This window comes from Ochotona princeps, chromosome 15 (assembly GCF_030435755.1).
Source record: "Ochotona princeps isolate mOchPri1 chromosome 15, mOchPri1.hap1, whole genome shotgun sequence".
Lineage (NCBI taxonomy): Eukaryota > Metazoa > Chordata > Mammalia > Lagomorpha > Ochotonidae > Ochotona > Ochotona princeps.
In genome coordinates, this window is record NC_080846.1 from 31,638,524 (window position 1) to 31,661,832 (window position 23,309).

At 36.9% G+C, this 23,309-nt stretch overlaps 1 protein-coding gene across 3 annotated transcripts in view; it reads left to right on the forward strand.

The window, feature by feature from the left end:
- The window catches only part of NAV3 (neuron navigator 3), a 727,630-nt gene that overhangs the window by 575,807 nt on the left and 128,514 nt on the right, over positions 1 to 23,309 (forward strand). For all 3 annotated transcript variants that reach the window (XM_058673421.1, XM_058673422.1, XM_058673423.1), the window contains 3 exons: positions 1,990 to 2,098; positions 2,775 to 3,158; positions 14,943 to 15,062. In XM_058673421.1, coding sequence (XP_058529404.1) covers positions 1,990 to 2,098; positions 2,775 to 3,158; positions 14,943 to 15,062 — 613 coding nt within the window. The remainder of the gene's footprint in view (positions 1 to 1,989; positions 2,099 to 2,774; positions 3,159 to 14,942; positions 15,063 to 23,309) is intronic.

Below are 23,309 nucleotides of genomic sequence, written 5' to 3' on the forward strand. Positions count from 1 at the left end.
GCTAAGATAGTCTAAATTTGTTCAGTCTGTTTCAGACCCATTGAGGCTACTAGGTGGAAGTGAAAAAGAGACAGAACATTGCTCATACCTCATCAGTATTTTCATAATGAGACTTAAGTGAAGGAACCGTTGTTCACTGCAGGTGTGAGGGCTCTTTTCATTGCTAGAGGTGTCAGGCAGAGACCTAAGCCATGCCCTACATAAAACAGATCAGCTTTTTGCCTGAGATGTAAGGGGACAATCTCTGACATTTCCATCATGAGTATGAATGTACTATAGGCACATTAAAAAAAATAAGACCTCAATGCTCTGAAATTAGTAGGTTGGAGTAGCTACCCATATTCTTCTTTAAAAAAAAATTATGTATTTTGAAGGGAAGAGGGACAGACAATCTCCTGCCCACTGGCTCACTCCTCCAAACAACTATCACAATCTGGAAACGTGATGTGATCTCTCACATGAGTGATAGAAACCCCAGTACTGGATCCATCACCGCTACCTCCAGGGATTTAGATGATCAGGAACAAAGCTAGAACTTGAGTAATGCAGGCACTCTAACATAAGGTGCAGGCATTTCAAGCACCAGTTTTAACCAGTGCACCATCCGTCCAATCATAGCTACCCATATTCTTAAAGCAGATTATTGATGCACATCTAGACTTCTCCATCTGAGTGACTGCTTTCATGGTGTAATTTAATATATGCTGTTTACCTGCCTACCTTTTCTTTTTCCTTTCCCTTCAGTCCTTCCATTCCCCTCTTTTTCCTGTAACCTCCTGCCATCCTCTCTTTCTCCTTCTATCCCCTTAATCCATCCATTCCATTTTAGCTTCCCTCTTCCCTTCATTGTTTTTTAATTGAAAGTCCCCATTCTTGGAATCCTGTTCAATTCAAAATGAATAGAATGAAACACTTCTGTTATCCTTTTATGTACCTTTCTTATCTAGACTTACAAACTTCAAGTGCACACTGGCCTAGATGTTGCCTGGCAGTAATCAAAGTCGTTGCCCAGCACTCCTGCCCCCAAATAATAGGTCATGATAGAGTGAGAACAGCATTACCATAACAACAACACTATTTGCTTTCAACCCTGTTAGATACAAATATCTTGGATTTAGATGCCTAGAACATTATTTGAACTCTATGTCACAAATACGAATATTTGGCTCCATTTCCAATCCAGTTTTCTACCAGTAACCTGGGAAAGACAGTGGAAGGCCTAGATATTTGGGGCCCTGCCACCCAAGAGGGAGACCTGGATGAAGCTCCTGGCATTGACCTGGCCCAGCACTGGCTGTTGCAGCCATATGAGAAGTGAACCAGCAGATGGAAGAGTCTCTCTTCCTCTCTTCTCTCTATTTCTCTCCCTATCTCCCTCCATCTGTCACTTCGACTTGCAAATAAAATGATTAAATCTTTTAAAAAGTAGCTCATTGCTTTTAGGGTGAGCAGTGTTAGGAGACTACTGGGGTTTCCCATATACCATGTCCGAGTTTCCAGTAAGTCCTGGCTTATCCCTTCTGATTTCATTTTCCAGCTGATGTACATACTGAGAAGCAGCCATTGAGTCATTATTTAGGTCACTGCCACCCATGTAGAAAGCCTGGAATGAATTTTAGGCTTCTGACTTACCTAGGCCCATATACTTAACTGCATGAGCAGAAGTCATTCCATGTATTCTGCGTACAATTACAGTACATGTGATTATTGAAATCATTAGGTTCCACATATTCTTAGATTTTAAAAATTAAACTCAGGAGTATGAATCATGTATTTTGTCCAAAATTATGTTATTCTTACTTCAAAAATTATTGGTTGTGATATTTTGTTTCTTTATGTTCAGATTTTTGGTAAAAAGAATTAAAACTTTCAGAATGATGTTTTTGAAATTTCTGTCTTTTATTGTTTAAGAAGTGTTCATGATATTCATCTATGGATGTAATTATTTGAGAATAGAAAATGGCATGAATAACAAATGCTGCTTTATAGGTGAAGACCCTGAAACAAGAAGATTGAGAACTGTGAAAAACATAGCTGATTTGAGGCAGAATTTAGAAGAAACTATGTCTAGCCTTCGTGGGACCCAGATAAGCCACAGGTTTTCTGTCTTTTTTTTTTCTTTCTCTTCCAATTCTACATCTTTAAGAGCAATAATGAAACAATTGTAATTAAGCATTTCTTGAGTAATGCTAGAAAAAACACTAAGAGTTACTCCTCACCATTTATTAAATGCATTTCACATGATAATCAATTGATGATTTTCCTTAAAATGAAAATTCTCCACACAAACCCAGGGATCCTGTCCACCTCTCCTTCCATGTAGTTTCCCATCCAAACTGAAATAGGTTTTGCAAATAACACTGTCACTACTAATTGTATTGTACTAAGGAAGAGTAGCAAAAATGTGATTAAAATATACTTGAAAAGGCTGGTAGGAGACATTCAAACATAATTGTCATTAACTTTTAGAATATGTCTGAGGAAGTTACATTTGGGTGAGCTCATTGCTTGTGAGAAAGTAGAACGATATATTTTTTTTTTCAAATACAATTGTGACCTTTTTCTAGAAACAAACAAAATACAGTTGGGAATGAAATATTCCTTTCCATAAAATATCATCATCATCATCAAATGAGCATACCTAATAATTTGCCTTTCATGGAAATGGCATGCTACTAAAGGACTCTTCACTCTAGCAATTCCCATCTTCATGAATTGTGGTCTTGGGTCCAAAATGAACCAATGTATAGATACTTCTCTATTTTGTTTGACAGCACCCTGGAGACAACATTTGATAGCACTGTGACGACAGAAGTGAACGGAAGAACCATCCCCAACTTGACAGGTCGGCCCACTCCCATGACCTGGAGATTGGGTCAAGCTTGTCCGCGACTGCAGGCTGGAGATGCTCCCTCCTTGGGTGCTGGCTACCCACGCAGTGGCACCAGTCGGTTCATTCACACGGACCCTTCGAGGTTCATGTACACAACACCTCTCCGTCGGGCTGCTGTCTCTCGACTAGGAAACATGTCACAAATGGACATGAGTGAGAAAGCAAGCAGTGACCTGGACGTGTCTTCTGAGGTTGATGTTGGTGGCTACATGAGTGATGGTGACATCCTTGGGAAAAGTCTCAGGACTGATGACATCAACAGTGGGTAAGTGACACTAGCCCCTGACCACATGTGCAGGGTGGAAGGGTGGCCTGCTAGAATGTTTTAGCTGTGAGAAGGACATGAAAAGGCACTTCAGTTGCATTACAAAATATGAATAATCTGAGGTTATTTGGGGTATTTCTTTTGTTTTCCTATTGCTGGTTTGCGGAGACAAACATGGTTGTTGTTTTTCAGAGATTTCCATGTGCAGGCTAAGTAACAGGTTGTGTAGTGAAGAATGTGGAAAGGAGACAGGAGCTATGCTGTTTTGCTTGATATTTTCTTTTTTGGCTTCTCTGAAGCTGTTATTGCTTCTTTGAAGCACAGATATTTTTCTAGAATTCCTCAGTCATGCACCTGCAATTTAACTTACAGGAAAATCATTTCAGAGTTGAAATTTACAATTGATTTACTGTCTTTAGATGACAGGGTATTTTTAAAAATCTTAAACTCTGGTTTCTTTCTGTATCCTATTACACTCTCCAAAATGTTCTTAGATAATTCTAGCAATTTGAAATATTTGATCAGAATTTAGATGCATCTGACTTTATAACACAAGTCTTATAAATATATCAAGACTAACATTGTCTAACATTTTCATGTAAGTCTGGAGTTTGATCTATTCATTATCCTTTTGGATCATAGAGTCAGTATTTTTTTCCTGTACAAGTAGAAAATAATAATAAGCTGGGAAGAAAAAAAATTCCATATAAATCACCCTTCTTAGCCTCTTTTGGGTTATGGGAAGCTATAAAATGCTCAAAAAGGCCTTTGAACTGATTTGTAGATCTTTTCTGATCTCCTAGTGTCCTCCAATTCATTTCTGATTTTTACTCTAGCTGATATTTTAGTAATTTTTAGAATGAAGGAGATAGATGTTGATTGTACAGGATAGCTAATAACTCACTAGACACTGGGATCAGGGTTCCTACTCTAAATCTCCTCCGATCATTTTCTATCTCTAAGACCTTAATTTATCTGTTATTTTCACTTTTATTAAGCATAAGATTGCAGCATCTGTTGGAAATGAAGAAAATCATACAACATTTTTGCTTAGCATAAATCTTTGAATAATACAAGTTTTCAATAAATTTATTCTCTTTTGCATTTTTATTTTTTTTAAAGATTTTATTTTTTTTTTTTTTTTTGGAAAGCCGGATATACAGAGAGGAGGAGAGACAGAGAGGAAGATCTTCCATCCGATGTTTCACTCCCCAAGTGAGCCACAACAGGCCAGTACGTGCCGATCCGATGCTGGGACCAGGAACCTCTCCTGGGTCTCCCACGTGGGTGCAGGGTCCCAAAGCTTTGGGCCGTCCTCGACTGCTTTCCCAGGCCACAAGCAGGGAGCTGGATGGGAAGTGGAGCTGCCGGGATTAGAACCGGCGCCCATATGGGATCCCGGGACTTTCAAGGCGAGGACTTTAGCCGCTAGGCCACGCCACCGGGCCCTGCATCTTTATTATATTTGTTGTAATTACTAACTTAAAATTCATAGTTATTAGTTTTATTTAACCATTTTCTAGGTATTTAATGTAGACTTAGAGGGAAATCTGAATTCAGAGAACATGATAACAAAGGGAAGCCAAGGCTTAGGTTTTCCTCCATCTCTGCCTTCTCCATTCTCGCCACTCTTCCTCCTGTCTCTTACTTCTCCATGCGTTTTAAAAAGAACTTCTATGTGTACTCATTTTTATGTTGAATGTTCAAATCTATTTGAATGACTGTTTAGTCATATACATAATTATGTACATGCATTTATCTATATATGCATAGCTGTGCAGTCAATCTCACTATCTTTGGCTGTTTTGTTTTATAAAGTCATCTTTGTGGAGGTGACTGCATGTCAGTGAAGACCAATTGTTATACTTAAGGGAAAATAGTTCTTTAGGTTCCTGCTGGCCTCTGGCAGCATTTCCTTCAATGGATCTGTCCAAGAAGGTGTGTCTGCTTACAGGAACAGTTTTCACAACTAGTGTTGGTTCATTAATATAGAACTCACAAGCAACAACCTTGAAGCTCATGTCTGAATGAGACTTACCTACTGCATATGTTCTCTCTGTGGTGTGTTGCATCCTGTGGATCTTAGGAACACCAGGCATCACTTCAGTACCATGCGTGAGAAGCTTTAAAAGCAGCATAATCTCTAACAGCGAAAAAATGTAGAAAAAGCATCCCAAAATAGACTATGAAAAGAGCTCTTTGTACAGTATGAAAGAAAACAAGAAGGCGGTTGTCACCTTGTTCAACCTTAGATGCAAACCTGGAATGCCTTTTTTTCTTTTCTGAGCACATTTGTGAGGGTGTATGTGTCCTAGTGCTCCAAGTCCTGATTCAGGGACGACAGCTACATCTTAGCAAGTAGTTAAAATTGGAAAATAGGGAATTTGTGATTAGTGAGAACTTATGGGACTTACTCACATTCAAGCAAAATGATTACATGGAGAGTAAAGCTTGGCTTGGGGGAAATTTAAATCAGAATTTGAGTGACATGCACAATGCAAAGTGTGGATAATTTGAAATGCTCATATGCATCACAAATGAGCTAAGAACTCAGAATAACGGGGGGGGCGGGGGGAGAGGGAGGCTAAACCCTGACATGCAATGGAAAAAGATGAATGAAAAAAATATTTTAATGTGTTCCTTGGTTGAAAGATTTATAGATGAAAGATGTATATTTTAAAAAAGAAAATTTATAAAAAAGCATACATGTAGAAAGTAGAAATCATTCACTAAACTTTACTAAGTTACAATTTTTCTGAATCAGAAACTGAGAGCCATGAGGGTTGGGTATTTGAAGAGTTAAGAGCTACCTTCACAGACCTGAACATCATTATGCTAATAAGTTTAAACTTGATGCCATTAGGGATAACCACCTAATAGTCACAGAACATGGCATGAGAAGCATGGTAGTTTGGGTTTTGAAGATCCATTTGTTTTATTTGAAAGTTGATGTTTGCGAAAGGGAGAGACAGAGAGACCATGCATCTGTTGATTCACTTTCTAGATAGCCAAAATTGCGAGGGCTGGCCAAGCTAGATCCAGGTGATTCTTCTAGGTCTCCCATATGAACAGTCTTTTGCTGCTCTTCCCAGGCCTTGGCAGGCAACTGGATTGGAAGTGGATCAGACAGAATATGAACCAGCACTCATTTAGGATGCTGTTGTTGTCAGTGGTGGCTTTACCCACTGTACCACAGCAGCTGCCCCGTGGTGCTGGTTTTGAAAATCAGTGTAGGGGAAGCAAGAAAAATAAGTTGATGATAGAAGCACTGGGGCAGAAATGAAAATAAAAACAAAAATATCAAAGCCCATGAGATGTAGCAAAAGCAATAATGAAAAGGCTATTGATCATTTCTTCAAGAAGTTCTTTTTTCTTTATGAATTTCCTCACTGACTCATAGGTTGCACAATAGTATTGTTTCCTTCAGGAATGTCTTTGATTTTCTTTTTCATCTCTTAGCGATACATTGGTCATTCAGTAGCATGTTATTTAATTTCATGGTGTTGTAAATTTTTTTATTTTTCTCTCTGTTGTTGATTTGGTTTTAGTGCTTTTCATGTAAGAGGATGTATAGTAATTATGTGGTAGAAACTATCACATACAGATGTGAAGATATAATGCAGTTTGCATCTCTGCTTCCCAAAGATGAACTCGCAATGAAACTGTTGAATGTATCCTGACAATAGGATGCTGGGCTGTCTGCCATTGTCCATACCTACAGTGTCAGGATACACTAAAGTAGCAGAACAATAGACTTATGACTGATTGTGAAGAATTATACTATTGTATTGATATAGGAAAAATCAGTAGCAGCGTGGAGATTTGGAAAAGAGAGAAGGGAAATCCCAGAGCCTATAGAATTGTGTCATAGAATAACAAAATTAATTTTAAAAAGAAGCACTGGGGCTAGTTTTCATGGTCTACTGCAAGAACTCTGGATCTAGCTGCTGAACCTGTATGTTATGATAATAACATTAATGTTAAAAAAAGAACAAAAATTGATTTGGGAGTGTTGTAAAGCAAATATGGACACTTCTTTTTTTAAATTATAAGTGGTTCAAAATTCTAACAAAATGCTCAGATTGTAAGCATTTACATAGGAAATTATGTCGTTAAAAAAAATACACAGGAAGAGAAACAGAAAAGGAGAGAGTCCTGGTGAGAAAGCAGAGGGAACTTGACAAGTGTGGATTTAGAAATGCAGATCAGTGGTATGGGAAGAGTATTAAAAAGGCAAGAGTAATAGTTAAGATAGATATGTGATGTATCTAATCTTGACAGAAGAAAGCAGAGATTGTGAGAGGCCTGAGACTTCCTGGAAGGAAATTTTAAGCAACTTATTTACATGTATATGAATGCTTATATATATGTATCTATTAAAATTCTTGTTTCTTTTTTGTGCTAAGAAACCTGAGTACTGCATTTACAGTGATGATCATCATAGACATAACCATGCCACATGGGACATATGTGCTAGAGTTTTAGATTATAGATGTCCATTTATCCAGTAAATGAATGGTGATTATGCATGTGTTATACATACATATTCTTAGATGAGTATTGCTTTAAAGGTAATGCTTTTTATCCACTGAATTCTGAATATAAGAATATATATTTATGAGCACACCTCTACATAGAAGCATTGCCTCTTTACCAGTGCATTGGCCTTATTAGTTAACATTAATTTCTATAGCACAGAGATCTCAAGATATCAGTAATTTACCTGGAAGAGGCTCATTTCTCCTCACTAAAACAAACCAAAAAACCTCTTGATTGGTGTTTCAGACTCAGGAATGTATACCATCTAGTCATTTAGCAGTTATGATGACTGGTAATTCTACTATTATGAAATTTCCAACATCAACTTGAGCATTGATATTCAACAAACAAGAGAGGAGGGATCGTGGTGAGGTAGCATTTTGTAATCACCAGATCTAAGAGTTATGCATGTGACTTCTACTCAGTAGCTAGAAGAGCTATATAATCACCATAAAGGAGGCCAGGAAATATATTTTTGTAAAATTTATTTCTTTTTATTGGAAAGTAGATACACAGAGAGGATGAAAGACAGAGAGGAAGATCTTCCGTCCACTCCCCAAGCGGCTGCAGTGGCCGGTGCTGAGGCAATCTAAGGCTAGTAACCAGGAGCTTGTTCTGGGTCTCCCACACAGGTTCAGGGTCCCAAGGCTCTGGTCCATCCTCTGTTGCTTTCCCAGGCCACAAGCAGGGAGCTGGATTGGAAGTAGGGCTACCAGGATCACAACGTGTACAAGGCAAGGACTTTAACCACTAGGCTACTACACCAGGCCCAGAAAATATGGCTTTACAATGTGTCCAGGAGGAGGAAGAAATTAGTTTTATAGTAACTAGCTAGTTTCTGCTAAATTTACAAATTAATGTTGATATATTCTTTGTGCTTTCTACTTATGCCACGTTTGACACCCCATTCAGACTTTCTGTCTCCTTTATTTTTGTCCCTGATCAATCTTTTAAAGAAGGCCTTGGATAGTCTGGCAATGAGAACATTTAAATATGCATCGTTGATTTGCAGGTTCTGTGTTGATCAAGTAAAAATACCCTAAATTTTGTATGAACAATTCATCTGGTGATGTATTCTGGCTTGGCCTTGCACATTTTCTCTTTTTTGGGTCATGTACAGAACAGTGAAGAGCTCTCTGTGTGGAAGGTGACTCGTGACCGTCAACAGGGGCTGACTGGTCTCAGCTCCAGGTGACAGTGTGCATTGTGTGAAGGGTATGCAGGATGAACTGTGTTCATTCTCCCCTGTGCATGTGATGGGCCACTATTAGCAGGAGAAAGAAGTGGTCCAAATATTCATCTGTAGTTAACCGTGGGAAGATGAGCCTAGAGTTAACCCACAAAAAAGCTTAACTTGATAATGTTTTTCAAGTAAAAAGACGTTAGAAATATCTCTGCAACCTCTCATTAAAATTGAATCATAACGTTTTCACCATTTTAAGAGTATATTTTACTGATTAAAGGCATAAAAAGGCTCAGTAAGTACATTAATGAGTGAAGAGGTTGAATTTCAGGCTGTTTTCTCATGTAACCACAAGGAATGTCATGGAGTCAGTGCAAGTGGGGTTGAAGTTTCATTTTGTTTCACATACTTTAGGTAGAACTCAGAAAATTAGTTAATCAGCACTCTGAGAATTCAAAATGACTCGAAGCATGCAAGGGCTTATCTCTTTCTTCTCTTTTTGAAATTACTTTAAGCACTTGGGGATGTGATGTGTCAGTAATTAGGACTTAGTTAGAGAAAGGCCTCTTACCTATAATGAGAATCTTTGAAAAAGTCTCCATTTATGAATCAAAGAAGAAACACCCTGGAAAAGTGGGAGAAAAGTTTCTTATTTTAATTGTGAAGAAATTGAAGTTATTTTCAGGTGTCAGGGTGCTAAATAGTTGAGCAAGTATGTAACTAAATATTCTACTTTAACTCATATAGCCTAACTCCAAAAAGAGTCTGGGAATGAAATTTTAAAAGTGTGGATTAACAGACTTAAACCTACTTTTCTCTTGATCTTGCCTCAGTTCTGCTTTATGAAACTTCATGATGAGGTGACTGAAGTGTGCAGAACAAAGGAAAGACCAAGGTTTGTTGAGCCTCTGCTTTGTGAAGCAAAGATTTTTAATGTGTCCTCTTATTTTATACTCAAGGTATGAGTTGCTTTAGTCAACGTGGAAATACCAGATTGGAAGTACTAGTAGCGTCATTGATGTAATACTTATGTTACGTGGTGTTCTATGCATGTTACATACATAACTGCATTGATATCTTACCATATCTGAAAGAAGCAAGCGTATTTTTACTGCCTCTGTTTGACAAATGGGGCACTTGAGTCACACGTAACTGGCTTATCTGAGCCCACACAGCTAATAGGAATCATAAACATGTTTGAACCTCTGCATGCTGACCCTAGTCTGCACAGTTAACCATTAGGGCATCCTGAGTCTATGAGACCATATTCTTGCCTGTTTGTATCAGTTCCTGCACTAGGAGTGTATGTTGTTTCTCAAGTAACCATCAAAAAAGTTCCCTGTAGTCTGGAGGACATATTTTAATTGTGTCTGTGCTAATTTAAAAGGCATACTGAGCTGGAATTCTTTTGTAGGAATGGAGGCTCACTTTAGATTCCCCGTGTAATAATAAATAATAATGATCCAGTTGTAACATGCAGCAGAGGAAAAGGTAGTAAATATGAAAACATAAGTCTAAACTGTATGGCAAATATGATAGAAGTGCATGATATAAGGCAGAGAGATTGTCATGATTCATTCAGGAAGTGTAAGAAATTGAGGTAAAACAGTCAAGGGCTGAAGAAGCAGCGTGGTATCAGTGTTTATATAAGAAGACATGGAGGGTGGTATGGGAGTAACTAGAAGTAGTGTGAACAAGTAAACCTGGATAGCCAACCATGCTGACTAAAAGTGACACTTGAACAAAGTGAAGATATAAAATCATTGCTGAAAGGTATTTTCTGCAGTTGAATAGCCAGGAAGAATTGGTGGCAATGCCTGAAGGGAATGAAGCTACGTGGAGAGAAGAGATATGGGTGTAGAGTCAAACTCAGTAGGATGTAGAGAAAAGAGTAGGCTTTGATTGAACTTGGCAACAGATTCTAACATCTCAAAAATTAAGCTATCATGTATGTAAGACTATACAAAAATAACCTAGGCAATTTTCATGTGAAGTGTGAACATGTTTTTTAAATTTAGCTGTTTCTTCAGAAAAATTCTAATCATGTAGCAAAAGTATTTATTTCATATAAATCACAAGTTAATACAATGCTTGTTATCAAGAAAGAATTACTGTTAGTGAAAAATTAAAGAACAATACAATAAGCAAAAAATAGTAATGTCTTGGCAAATATGAGCAAAGGGCATTAAAACACTTTACAAACAAAACATACATGACTTATAGACAAAAATGAAGATATTACTAACCTGATTGGTTATACAGAATTTATAATTTAAAGCTAAAATTAACATGTCATTGCTCATCCACCAGTTCACAAAAGCTCAAATACTGGCAAAATTCTCCCATAGTGAAACTACATCCATAGACAATGAGTTGGAGTTTAAGTTCTGAAATACTTTTCAGAAATATTTGATGTTGATTAGCACAATTGAATACATCTGTGTTTCTCTTAAGACTCAGGCTTTCCCAACCCAAAACTGACCTTAGATAACCTTTTGTCTATGTGTACAAGATAAAATTTTGTCTGTGCATAAATGTTAATGGTGGCATTCTAACAACAAGTAAACTGAAACCACATCAAATGTTCATAATAGTCAATGAAATTAATAAATCACAGTTGCAAATTGGAGGGGTAAGATTATTGGGTATGATACATTATTATACAGCAAGTAAGATAATTTATGATAAATGTGATTTTAAGATAAAGAAATCACAAAATACATATTTATTTTATATACTGTTTAAACACATGCAATACAAGCCCATTAGTTTTATAGATACAAGTGCACGTGATAAAATCATAAAGAAAAATAATGATTAATGATTAACATAAAATTCATCACATTGGACACCCCTGGAAAGTAGTGCTGGGGTGTGACTGGGAAGAACCTAAAAGGACATTTGAAGAGACTAGCACTATTCTATCATTGGAGTCAGGTATAAAGAAAATTGGTGTTAGTTCATTGTTACTGTATGAAAAAGCATGCAATTTCTTACTTAGTTTTGCATATATATGTGTGTGTGTGTGTGTATATATATATACATATACTTTATTGATAAGCATATGGGCTCATTTTTTAAGAATTCTTTATTTGAAAGGCAGACATACCTAGGGGATGGACAGGGTGTTGGGAAGTGAGGACACAAGAAAGAGGAAGAGAGAGAGATCTTTTTTTTAAGTTTTAGTTTTTATTTTTGATAATTTTTACATAGTTGACTAGGGTGATAAGGGAAGAGGGATACAGGAAAGTGGGTGAGATCACCATTTTCACATTCTTTTTTCTTCCGTCCTGCATCTGGGGAAGGAAGGAGATAAGGGGAAAAGCCACACCCAACATCTCACCCATCCCAGGGTCCCTGTTGTAGGACACACTCTGAGGGTCCTGTTCAAGAGATTTCGATAGTTCAGAGGTTCTGAATTCTGCCAATCTCACCACTCCAGCACAATGAAATCTTTCCAGAATCCACTAGTTGACATACTCCAGCTTAGAGTTTTCATTTGCCCAGATACTTACTGCCAACACTTGGCTGAGGTAGTTGATAATTTGTTCTGTCCTGTTCACGCAGCTCCAAGCCAGGAGCTACTTCTGGGTATCCCAGCATTAAAGCAGGGATTCATAGACGAATACAGCATTGAAAGCTGTGGCCTAATGACTATACCACAGTGCCAGTTTCTTGTCTCTCTATTTAAGATTTGTTATTTTTATTGAAATTTAGATTTACCAAGAGAAGGAGATACAGAGAAAGATTCTCCATCTGCTGAAGTCCCCAAGTGACTATAATGGCCAGAGCTGAGCTGATTCAGAGTGGGGAATTGGGAGCTTATTCCAGGTCTCCCATATGGGTGCAGGGTCCCAAGGCCTTGGGCTGTCCTCAACTGCTTTCCCAGGCTACAAGCAGGGAGCTGAATGGGAAGTGGAGCAGCTAGGTTACAAACCAGTGCCCATATGGGATGCCAGTGCTCTGCAAGGGAAGGATTAGCCAACTGAGCCATTGTGCCAGGTTCAGTGCCATATGAACAAACTTAATTTCTTTTCCATGGAAAAACTTAATTGTAATTTTGCATCTAAGAATTTTGATAAATTCCCTCATAGATAATCAGTTGCATGTGCATTTGACATGGTTATGTGAAATCAAAGTACCTATGAACATAGCACACCTCAGTGTCCCATTCTAAAGCATGGGAGGTAGCATGGCACAAAAATATTAATTTAGAAGGAAGACACCTAAAGAAATCTTGCCAAATACAGTAGTCTACTGATGGATTCATTTGTGGTTCTGATGAAAAATAGATACCCATAGCCCTTGACTTTTTGTTATCATTAATTTTGTCCGTAAGAAGAGAATGATGAAATGCCACTTAATTGCAATTCTTAGGAGAGATATCCCAATGCAGGGTAGGATATTGAACACTTAAATAACATCCTTTATAATGAAGAACCATCCCTGTATAATTGTGGTTGTTGGAAGATGTAAAGAAGGTGGACAGATCTCAAAGACAGGGAGAGGAGAGAACAGTGCAGCCTTTCAACTAAGACAGCAGTAAGTGGTGTTTAAATTCATTGTTTTTAGAGCTGATTTTCTAGATTTATGTTTTAATTATGCCATGGTGAGTAACTGTGTGCAAGCTCTCTTGTATATTTTGTTAAATTAAAAATTTATTTTATTCCTAAGAGCGAAAGAGAATATCTCTCATCCCCTGGTTCCTTCTCCAAATGCCTGAAACATCTGGAGCCAGTTCCAGATGGAAACCTGAAACACTCAGTTCCCCTTGGGTTGCTGTCTGGGACTAAAGTACCAAAGGTATCATTTGCATCCTCCCAGATTGCACATGAGCGGGGAGCTGGAATCAGAAATAGAGCCAGGACTCCACCCAGGCACTTTTTGATATGAAATGCAGGTTCCCCAGATGATGTCTTAACTGCTAAATCAAATGCACAGCCTCATGTACAGATTCTTATCCTTTTAGCACTGACTATTTTCTGCAAGTTCTTTTCTTCTATGCTTCTTCTCTGTTTTTGTAATTACACATAAACAAATCTTCCCCCAACAGTATCTGGGAACCCAAGTTTAAAACATAGAGTGGCTACTTCTGTAGCCCCTGGTCTTTTCAAATTCCTACAATAACTTTTCTACTTTACAAAATTTTAAGAAATGAAAATCCTTGTTTACTCTCCAAATGACAGCACCAGCCAGGGCTGGGCGAGGTTGAAGACGGGAGTTTTGAACTTCATTTGGGTCTCCTGTGTACATGAAGGGGCCCAGGTAATTGAACTGTCTTTGGTTGCTTTCTTAGATAGCTTTGCAGGGAGCTGGATTGTGAGTAAAGCAGCTGGGACTCAAATGCTTGCCTATGGCATTATTCTTTTTTAATAAGATTTATTTAGTTAGTTACTTTGGAAAGTCAGGTTTATAGAGAAGGAGAGAGCCTTCCATCTGCTGGTTCACTTCCCAAGTGGTTGCAACAGCCAGAATTGAGCCAATCCAAAGCCAGGAGCTAGGGGCTTCTTCTGGGTCTTCCACATGGGTAAAGGCTCCCACGACTCTGGGCCACCTTCCATTGCTTTCCCAGGCCACAGGCAGGAAGCTGAATGGGAAGTGGAGCAGTCAGGATACATACCAGTGCCCAAATGGGATCCCAGCAGATTCAAGGAGAGGACTTTAGTTACTAGGCTACGTGCCAACCCCATAATTCTTAATTATGAAGTAAATAGATAGTACTTTAAATTCGGTCATATTATATTGCTGTTATGACTTCAGTTCTTTAAATATTGTATTTCCAAGGTGAAATTGTCTTTCCCTTATTTTTCTAGGAACCCCATTTTCTTTAAATATGTTCAAAATATGGATAACAAAAAAGAAAATTAGTTTTTGTAGTTAGTTCCTTGTTGCATAATGAACATTGAATAATATATAAGCATGAAATGATATTTTAGATCTTCCAAGGGAATAGAATCTGTAGTGCATATTAAATTATTGTAAATCGTGAATACTGTTTATGAAGTTAAATTATATAGATGAGATCATTTAATTTTCTACTGATTATTTTAACTTTTTTTTAGGTACATGACTGATGGTGGACTCAACCTGTATACCAGGAGTCTGAACCGAATACCAGATACAGGAACTTCAAGGGATGCCATCCAGAGAGGAGTTCATGATGTGGCAGTGGATGCAGACAGGTAGTGTTATTAGCTCTTGATGATGAGGTGTGCACGGAGCCATTTCATAAATAAGATCCTAAGAGTCATATAGTAGCACATGAAACACTTGTTACATAGACATAATTATTTTAATATTGCTTTAAAACGAAGGTGTTTCCATTTGTAAGAGCTCTGTAATAATGAAAAATTGAGTGGCTGGTAAGAGTATTTTTTAAATTTCGGGTGTTTTAATATCAATTTTTCCTTTTTGAAAGGAACCCTGGATAAAAAAATTCTTTTAAATAAAACATCCTCACATTTACCTGGAGGCTAATGAAATCGAGATTAAAACATATTTCAAATCAGCTACAGTAAGCACGAACCTTTTCTCAGTAGTCGTGTTGAAAACATAGACCAACTCTTGCTTTAGGCTAATTTCCCAAATGCTCAAAAGGAATGTATGTGTGTGTGTGAGAGAGAGAGGGCAGGAGGAGGGAGGGAGGAAGATTGGTAATAGTTTTTCTGGGAATTTTTCTGCTGATACAATGGGTATCATCACTGTGAACGTTGCCTTTATAAAATGATGTCATAAATTATATTCCTCACCTGACTTTTCTCCTCCCATATTCAGAAATGTTACTGAGCAATAAGAGGTTGCCCATTTGTAGAACTATCATATATCGATATCCTGGGTGATTCCTTAATTCAGTATCTATGCAGATGGAAGTTAAAAACACTACCTAACTGGGCTCGGCAGCGTGGCCTAGTGGCTAAGGTCCTCGCCTTGATCCCATATGGCCGTTGGTTCTAATCCCGGCAGCTCCACTTCCTCTCTATCTCTCCTCCTCTCAGTATATCTGACTTTGTAATAAAAATAAAATAAATCTTTAAAAAAAAAAAAAAAAAACACTACCTAACTGATTTCAGAAATCAGAACTGTGTAAAATCGAATATGTAGTCTGTGTAGCCAGCCTGAAAGGATAGACAGTAAATTCTTATATGGGTCTTCAGTTATATCAATATCATAAGATATTAGTGTGTTACCATTGGTCAGAGGAACAATTTTAGCTCTTGTTTCATATATATATTTGTGTGTGTATATCATAGTCCTCAGGTACTCTGTGTGTGTTGCATGTCATTACAAATGGCTTGTAAAACATTTTGTTTGTGCTTGACCTAAATTCTTCAAGAATTTACCCTGTCTTAATCCCTGACTAATTTCATCCCCCAAAATTTATTTCTGCTCTGTGGGCCATCTGGGTTTACTTCCATCTCAGAGCTTTTCAACTGGTGTATATTATGACTTGACCGCCCTTCTACATTCTTTCTGGTTACATTCATCTTTTCATGGATGTCCCTACTTAGTGTGACTTCCTTTTTGAAAAATGGCTTCCACGGTAGCTGAGATAAACTTCTTCCCAGTTATTTTTTTTACTGATCACTTGCCTTATTTTAGTCTGGATCCAGCACTCTGGTAGGTAGCATTCATCCCTAATGTGCTTATTTTTGGTTTTCCTCTTTATAATATAGGACCAGAGTACAGAATTTCTGTCATATTCATTAGATGTTGAGTCTTTAACAGATGCTTGTGCAGTGAATGAACATGTGACTGAATATAGGCTACAGACAGCAATGGGGTCTGCCTGGGCAGAGGGCATAGCGGGTCAAGTGCAGCAAGGATATTGTGATAGGATAGATGCAACCGAAAACGTGCTTATGGAAATAAGCTGGATTCAAAGAGACAGATCATGTTTTCTCAGATATACAGCAGCTAATATAAAACACCCTTCCACAAAGGTAGCAATGACATGGTCAATTTGGGATCGAATTGGTGTGTTTAGCCTGTGTTTTTACTCTAATGGAAATGTGGTCTTGTGATCTTTTCACTTGTTGAATATTATGATAAGTGGAAAATTAAGACTGAGTTTAAAGTAGATTAAAATTATGACTGCAAATACTATTGAAAAGATAGAGAGGAAGGTGGCATTGAGAGGTAGGGGGCAAGAGAAGTCTGGTTTTCTCTTTGGAGCTGTGTCTATGGGATACATGGAATCTCTTTTATACTAAAAAACAAAAAGGGAAGAAAGATGGGGACAGAATTATTGGGAAAGTAGGAGATATTGATTAAAGTGGAAGAAATTCAAATATGATCTAGTTGTATAATTAATGATCTGAACAGAATCAGCACAATGGGGACTTCAGTTTGGAAAATATTGGCATCACAAACTCCCCTTTTCCCGTTGAGGATCCACATTGGAGTTTGTCTGAAGAACCACAGACCAGTAGAAAAACCAAGCTCTGCATCTGCTAAATTGGGATTTATGAAAGCAGTGATTCTCAATGTGTCACCCATGAACCAGAGGCATTTGCATCATCTGAGTACTTACTGCAAATGTTAATTTTTATTTCCACCCCAAATTTACAGAATCAGAAACTGGGGTGCTATAAGGGGAAAACAGTATCCCTCTTCCTGGCAGGCTTTAATGAGCCCTCAGTATGATTCCTCTGGAGAAAAAAGCATTTATTTTATGTATTTGAAATGTAGAGTTGCAGAAAGAAAGGGAAGGACAGATTTTCCATCCACTGTTTCACCCCACAGGTGGACACAACAGGTGCCTAAGCTGGGTGCTTGGAACTCCCTGTGACTCTCCCATGTAGATGGCAAGCATGCAGGTGCTTGAGCCATCTTCTGCATTAGCAGGGACATGAATTAGAAGTGAAACAGCCAGGAGTGCAAACCAGTGCACAAGTGGTATGCAGGAATTACAGGTAGCAGCTTAACCCACTGTACACAATGGAAGCCCCCATCTTTGTTATTTGATTCATATATGCATTAATGTTCAAGAAACACTGTCTTAAAATGATCTATTAGATATGAAACCTAAGAGAACAAACAGCTAGCATGAACATTGAAACCTGGCAATTTGGTGAGGGGTTATTTAGTGTAGCAATTAAGATGCAACCTTGGACTCCTGCATCCCATAATGGGATGCCAGGAGGGCTTAAGATTGTCTCCACTTCACCATTTCTCTCCCCACCAACTCAAAAATTTCAAATAAATAAATAAATCCCTTTTAACGACCCGATAGTTTGAAGTTCATATTCATTTATTATAGCTCTGTTTTATTCAAGGAAAGCAATACCAAAATGTTAAAATGTGATATTGGCTCTAGTTTTAAAAGTAGATCAAATAAGGCATCACAACCATCTTTTAGATTCATCTTTTTAGAGTTATATAAAATAACTTTGAACGATTTATTTAATGAAAGAAAAACCAATTCAGTCACTTATGTAAATTACACAGCCCTAAGATCATAATGAGAATTCTTCTGTTAGCAGAGGTAGAAATTTTTCTTTTATTATAAATAAATATGGAAGTCTTATAGAAAACTGTATTCAAGAAATCAGTCTTGATCTATATCATTTTAAGGTGGGAGATCTCTAAACACTGTAATTATGTAATTATCTGTTAATTTAAAATCCCTTTGTAAAACAAATTGTCATTTACTTTAATATTCTTATTTCTTATACCTTTCTGTCTTGAGAAATTGTCAGTTGAGTCCGTTGTCATGTGTCATAACAGAATGCTACAGAGTGAACCGATCACAGAGAGAGCAGAGTTCAGTTTATTGAATATGCTTTAGGGGAGCCATGGGTATTCAACACACCAAAATGCTAACTACCACTGCTACCTCTAATCTGGGAACATTACTTGCGTGAGGCAGACCCTAGCTTTGGGTTTTCCTGGTACTGGATGTGTTACCATCTCTAGTAATTTGCTCACTACTAGATGCTCAGGTCATCTCACATATGTCAGCCAGGGTAAGCAAGAACTGCTCTAAGATAATAGCATTTTACTCAGCAAAAAGAAAATTGCTATTATTGAGCTCACAGACAAATTAGTCCTCTGTTGACTTGCCTTGATCTTTTTAATCCGGTATTTTAAATCATACAAGGTAGAAGAAAAGTACAAAAATGCCAAGTAGGAATTTTTTAAAGATTTATTTATTTATTATTGGAAAGTCAGATATACAGAGAGAAGAGGAGAGACAGAGATATTCCGTCCGATGATTCACTCCCCAAATGGCCACAATGGCCAGAGCTAAGCTAATCCTAAACCAGCAGCCAGGAGCTTCTTCTGGGTCTGTCACATGGGTGCAGGGTCTGAAGGCTTTGGGCCGTCCTCAACTGCTTTCCCAGGCTATAAGTAGGGAGCTGGATGGGAAGCAGGGCAGCTGAATTAGAATCCAGTGTGTGCAAGGTAAGGACTTTAGCCACTAGGCTACCATGCTAGGCCCAAAAATGAAGTCTTATCTACACAATTCTTTTCTGATCATTTTGAAAATGTACCTTCTCTGGGCTGTTAAAACATGCTCTTATTTATCTTTCTGTCTTGTGTGCCATCAGTAATTATCTGTTTACATGGCTGCTCTGTTCATTGACTGTGAGGCTCTGGAATGTGGAGTGAAGCCTAATTTCTGTGTGTATACCCAGTTTCTGATATTGTCTAAGAATTCATCATTCAAATAATTGGTGAAACAAGTGTATCAACTTATAGAGATGTAGTTCTAAAAATATCCAGATAAAAATGGTCACCATACCATTGAAGACCTCCCAACATAATATAGGTAGAATCTTTCCAGTGTTTCTTATTCTATGAGATGATGTCAGATTCTAAATAAAATACAGTTCTTTGAGGCTAGATTCATGTGAGAAACAATGACTATCCTGTCTAAGGTCACAATTACATTAATATATCAAAGATACTAATAAGTCATTGTATTAAAATATCAGCTGCTTAATTTTTAATTTGAGGTACTGAATGTTTCATTAGCTTAAGCTTTTTTTATTCTGACTCCCTCACTACCTTCTTTATAATAATGATTAATTTGTTCATGAAATACTTTAAAGCATTATTTCTCAGATATGTATCTGTATATCACACTGAATATGTTAAAAGGCAATTAAAATTAAAAATTGAAAAAGAAATGCTGATTTAGTCTAATACTCATATTTAGCAGACATGATGAAAAGTTTGTTTAGTAAATATGTTTAAAAGTTTAGAAATTATCCTATAATCATATAACTAATATTACAAGAATAATTTAGGGAGTCGGGCCATTTTTCTTCTACTCTGGTGGTTCTGCAATAACTTTTTCTAAAGCTAGTGTAAATAATAGGAAACATGTTAGTAATTGATTCATTTTATTAAATTGGTGGACTACATTTACAATTGTACACCTGTGAGACATCTTAAAACTAAAAACAAAAAAGCAATGGATTATTATGTTTCCTGTTCTTATATATCTGTATAAGTTCTGTAAGTGAAAATATATTTGAATAATAGCTAGTGTTAACAGTGAACTTGAATGGTTTGTGTTGCTAATATCAAAGGGTATAGGTTCTTCCTTAATCAACTTCTGTCTAAAATGTGGACGGCTAGAGGAAGACAACTAAATTTCACTTATTGGCAAATTGAAAGTGCCCAACCCTCAAAAAAGAGTATTTTCAGCAGCCAATTGCAATGTATTTTATGTATTTCATAGCTTAAATGTACTGAAATTCACTTACTTTACCCAGAAACTCAGCATCAACCCCATGTCCTTACAGATATGTTGTAAACTCTCCAGGAACTTCAGACAAATTTATTATAGACTGTTAAAGTACACTGGCTTCATTTAATTGTATTGTGATATATTTAAATGCTGAATTTTGACCCTGGTGGTGGCTAAAGGTTTATCTGATAACCTCATTTTAGCACCAGACTAGCCTGCTCCCAGGACTAGGGCTGCTAGAGCCTCCACTCCATAGGACTACATTCCTAAGATCTGAACAACCCCACCAAGTCCCAGGAGTACTCCATACTTCCGTGCTGCCACCATTGACTACAGTGAAAAAATCCATCGGGGAAATCCACCATAATCCACAGTCAAAGGAGCCTACAAAACTGACATCTGAAACACAAAGAGAAAAGCCTTCAGTTAACAAAAACCACCCTTCCAAAGCAATAAAAGCAACTGCTCTTCCAGGTTCACAAATATCAATGTAGAGAAACAAGACCTATGAAAAAATCAAGGCAAAATGATGTCTGAAAGGAAGACAATATAAACCATAGGAATACACACAAAGGGAGTTTGAAGAATGCCTGATGAAGACACAGAAAGAGATTGTGAGAATACTTGAAAATAACAATGAAACAATATTAGGAAGGAACTATATGGTATAAATGATAAATTCAGCAGAATTCTTGAAAAAGAGCTAGAAAGGAATGTTCAGCGTGAAGAACTCAGCAAGTAAAATAGTAGAAATACCAGACTGAATCAATCAGTGGAAAGAATAATTGAATGTGAAGTTAGATCATTGGAAATATAGTAATCAGAACTAAAACAAATGTATGAAGGCACTCTCCAAGATCTTTGGAATGCCTTTTATGAACAAATACTTAAATTTGGGGAGTCCTTAAAGAAGAGAGTAAAGGCATAGAAATGACATTCAATGAAATCATTGAGAATTCCTGCCATCTGGAGCAAGATAAAAGACACCCAACAACAGGAGGTGCGCAGGACTAAAAATAGACATGAACAGAAAAGATGCTCATTGATTAATCACAGGAAGGTATGGCACAAAGAGTCATTCTAAAATCTGCAAGAATAAAGCATCACGTAACTTTTAAGAGAACTCATATAGCATTACCAGGAGGAAATTCCAACAGAAACCTTTTAATCATAAAGAAATGGAACCATCCAATCCAAGTTCTGAAAGAAAAAGAATAAACAAAAGGTGCATTACCCATGGAAGCTGTGCTTCAGAAATGAAACAGAGACTTTCTAAAACAAGCAGATGAAATTCATCACTTCCAAAATGGCCTCATAAAAATGCTTAAGAGGGTCCTACTACAGAAATGAAGGAAAAGTACATTCACACACACATAAAAATAAAACTCAACCAAAGACATTCAAAATAAATAGATGAAATTTTAAATGAAAAATTAGAGGATTAATTATTACTTATCATCACTGTGAATGTAAGAGGAATAATTCCCCAATTAAGAGAGAGAAATGACTGGGTGAATCATTTTTGTAAAAGACCAAATCATATGCTGTTTATAGGAAACCACCAATATATATATAAACTTTCTTTAATTTTAAAGATGATGTATTACTGAGAATTTCCCAATATAAGGAGTCTTTTTTTAGTTTTTTAATTAAAGATTTATTTTATTTTTTATTGGAAAGGCAAATATACAGAGAGAATGAGATAGAGAGAAAGGTTTTCCATCCATTGGATTGGCTGTCACATAGCTGTGTAAACTCTTGTCCTGAATACAGTGATGGCTGACTGCTGATTGCCGTATAAAATAATCAGTTTAAGCACTCATATTATTTTTTGCTGATTTTTTATATAAGCAATTATGTTTTTAAAATATGAAAGCATAGTTCATTATAGGAACTATTTATATTTGTGTTTTACTCTCTGGCGTATTGGTTTAATCTGTGAAACCTCAATACAGACACCAAAATCAATTGATGAAAATGTTTACAAAAATCTTAAAGATTGTGATTCTTTTTTGCATCTCTCAGTTTTTTAGTCGTACTCACTGTCTATTGAAGGATGTGAATATGCAACCATATAGTGCACTAATTGTTAGGTATATGCACAAATTTTCATTGGCATTACAAAGAGATATGGAAAATTTCAGGAAATCATGCAGGGAATCAATTAGAGCAGAAAAAGTAAAGACAAGAGATATTTCTTTTTAGGTTACCAGGTGATTATTCCAGGGTTCATGATGCTTTTACGAGTTGATTTACACTCTAATAATTCATTCTATTCTGTGTTGACTTATCCCAGCATAATCACAGAATCAATATATTCCTGGGTCTTAAATATTTCCTTTACTAGCTTACTGGATTTCTATAGTAATTAAAAGCAAACATTAAAAAATATGAATAGGCTGGGATGGAACTAAAATAAATATAATTACTTCACTTTATAATCAAATGGCCTGGCTTTTTTGAGGGTTTGGGTACCCACACGTCTTTACTCTGTTTACAGAGTGACCAGTGCAAAGCGTTAGAGAAATAGAAAGTAGCTATTTGATGTCTTCTCAAGTTCTCTTTAGCATTATGTGTGTTACTACAGGTTATCAAACTGGCACTTGATTTCTCTTAGATTCTTAGAAGTAGCTGACCCTCTTATGGCTAGCTCCAATAAAGCTTACTGTACTTTTAGATACTATCTTTTATGTAATTATTTCATACTGCAAATATATAACAAGAACTGATT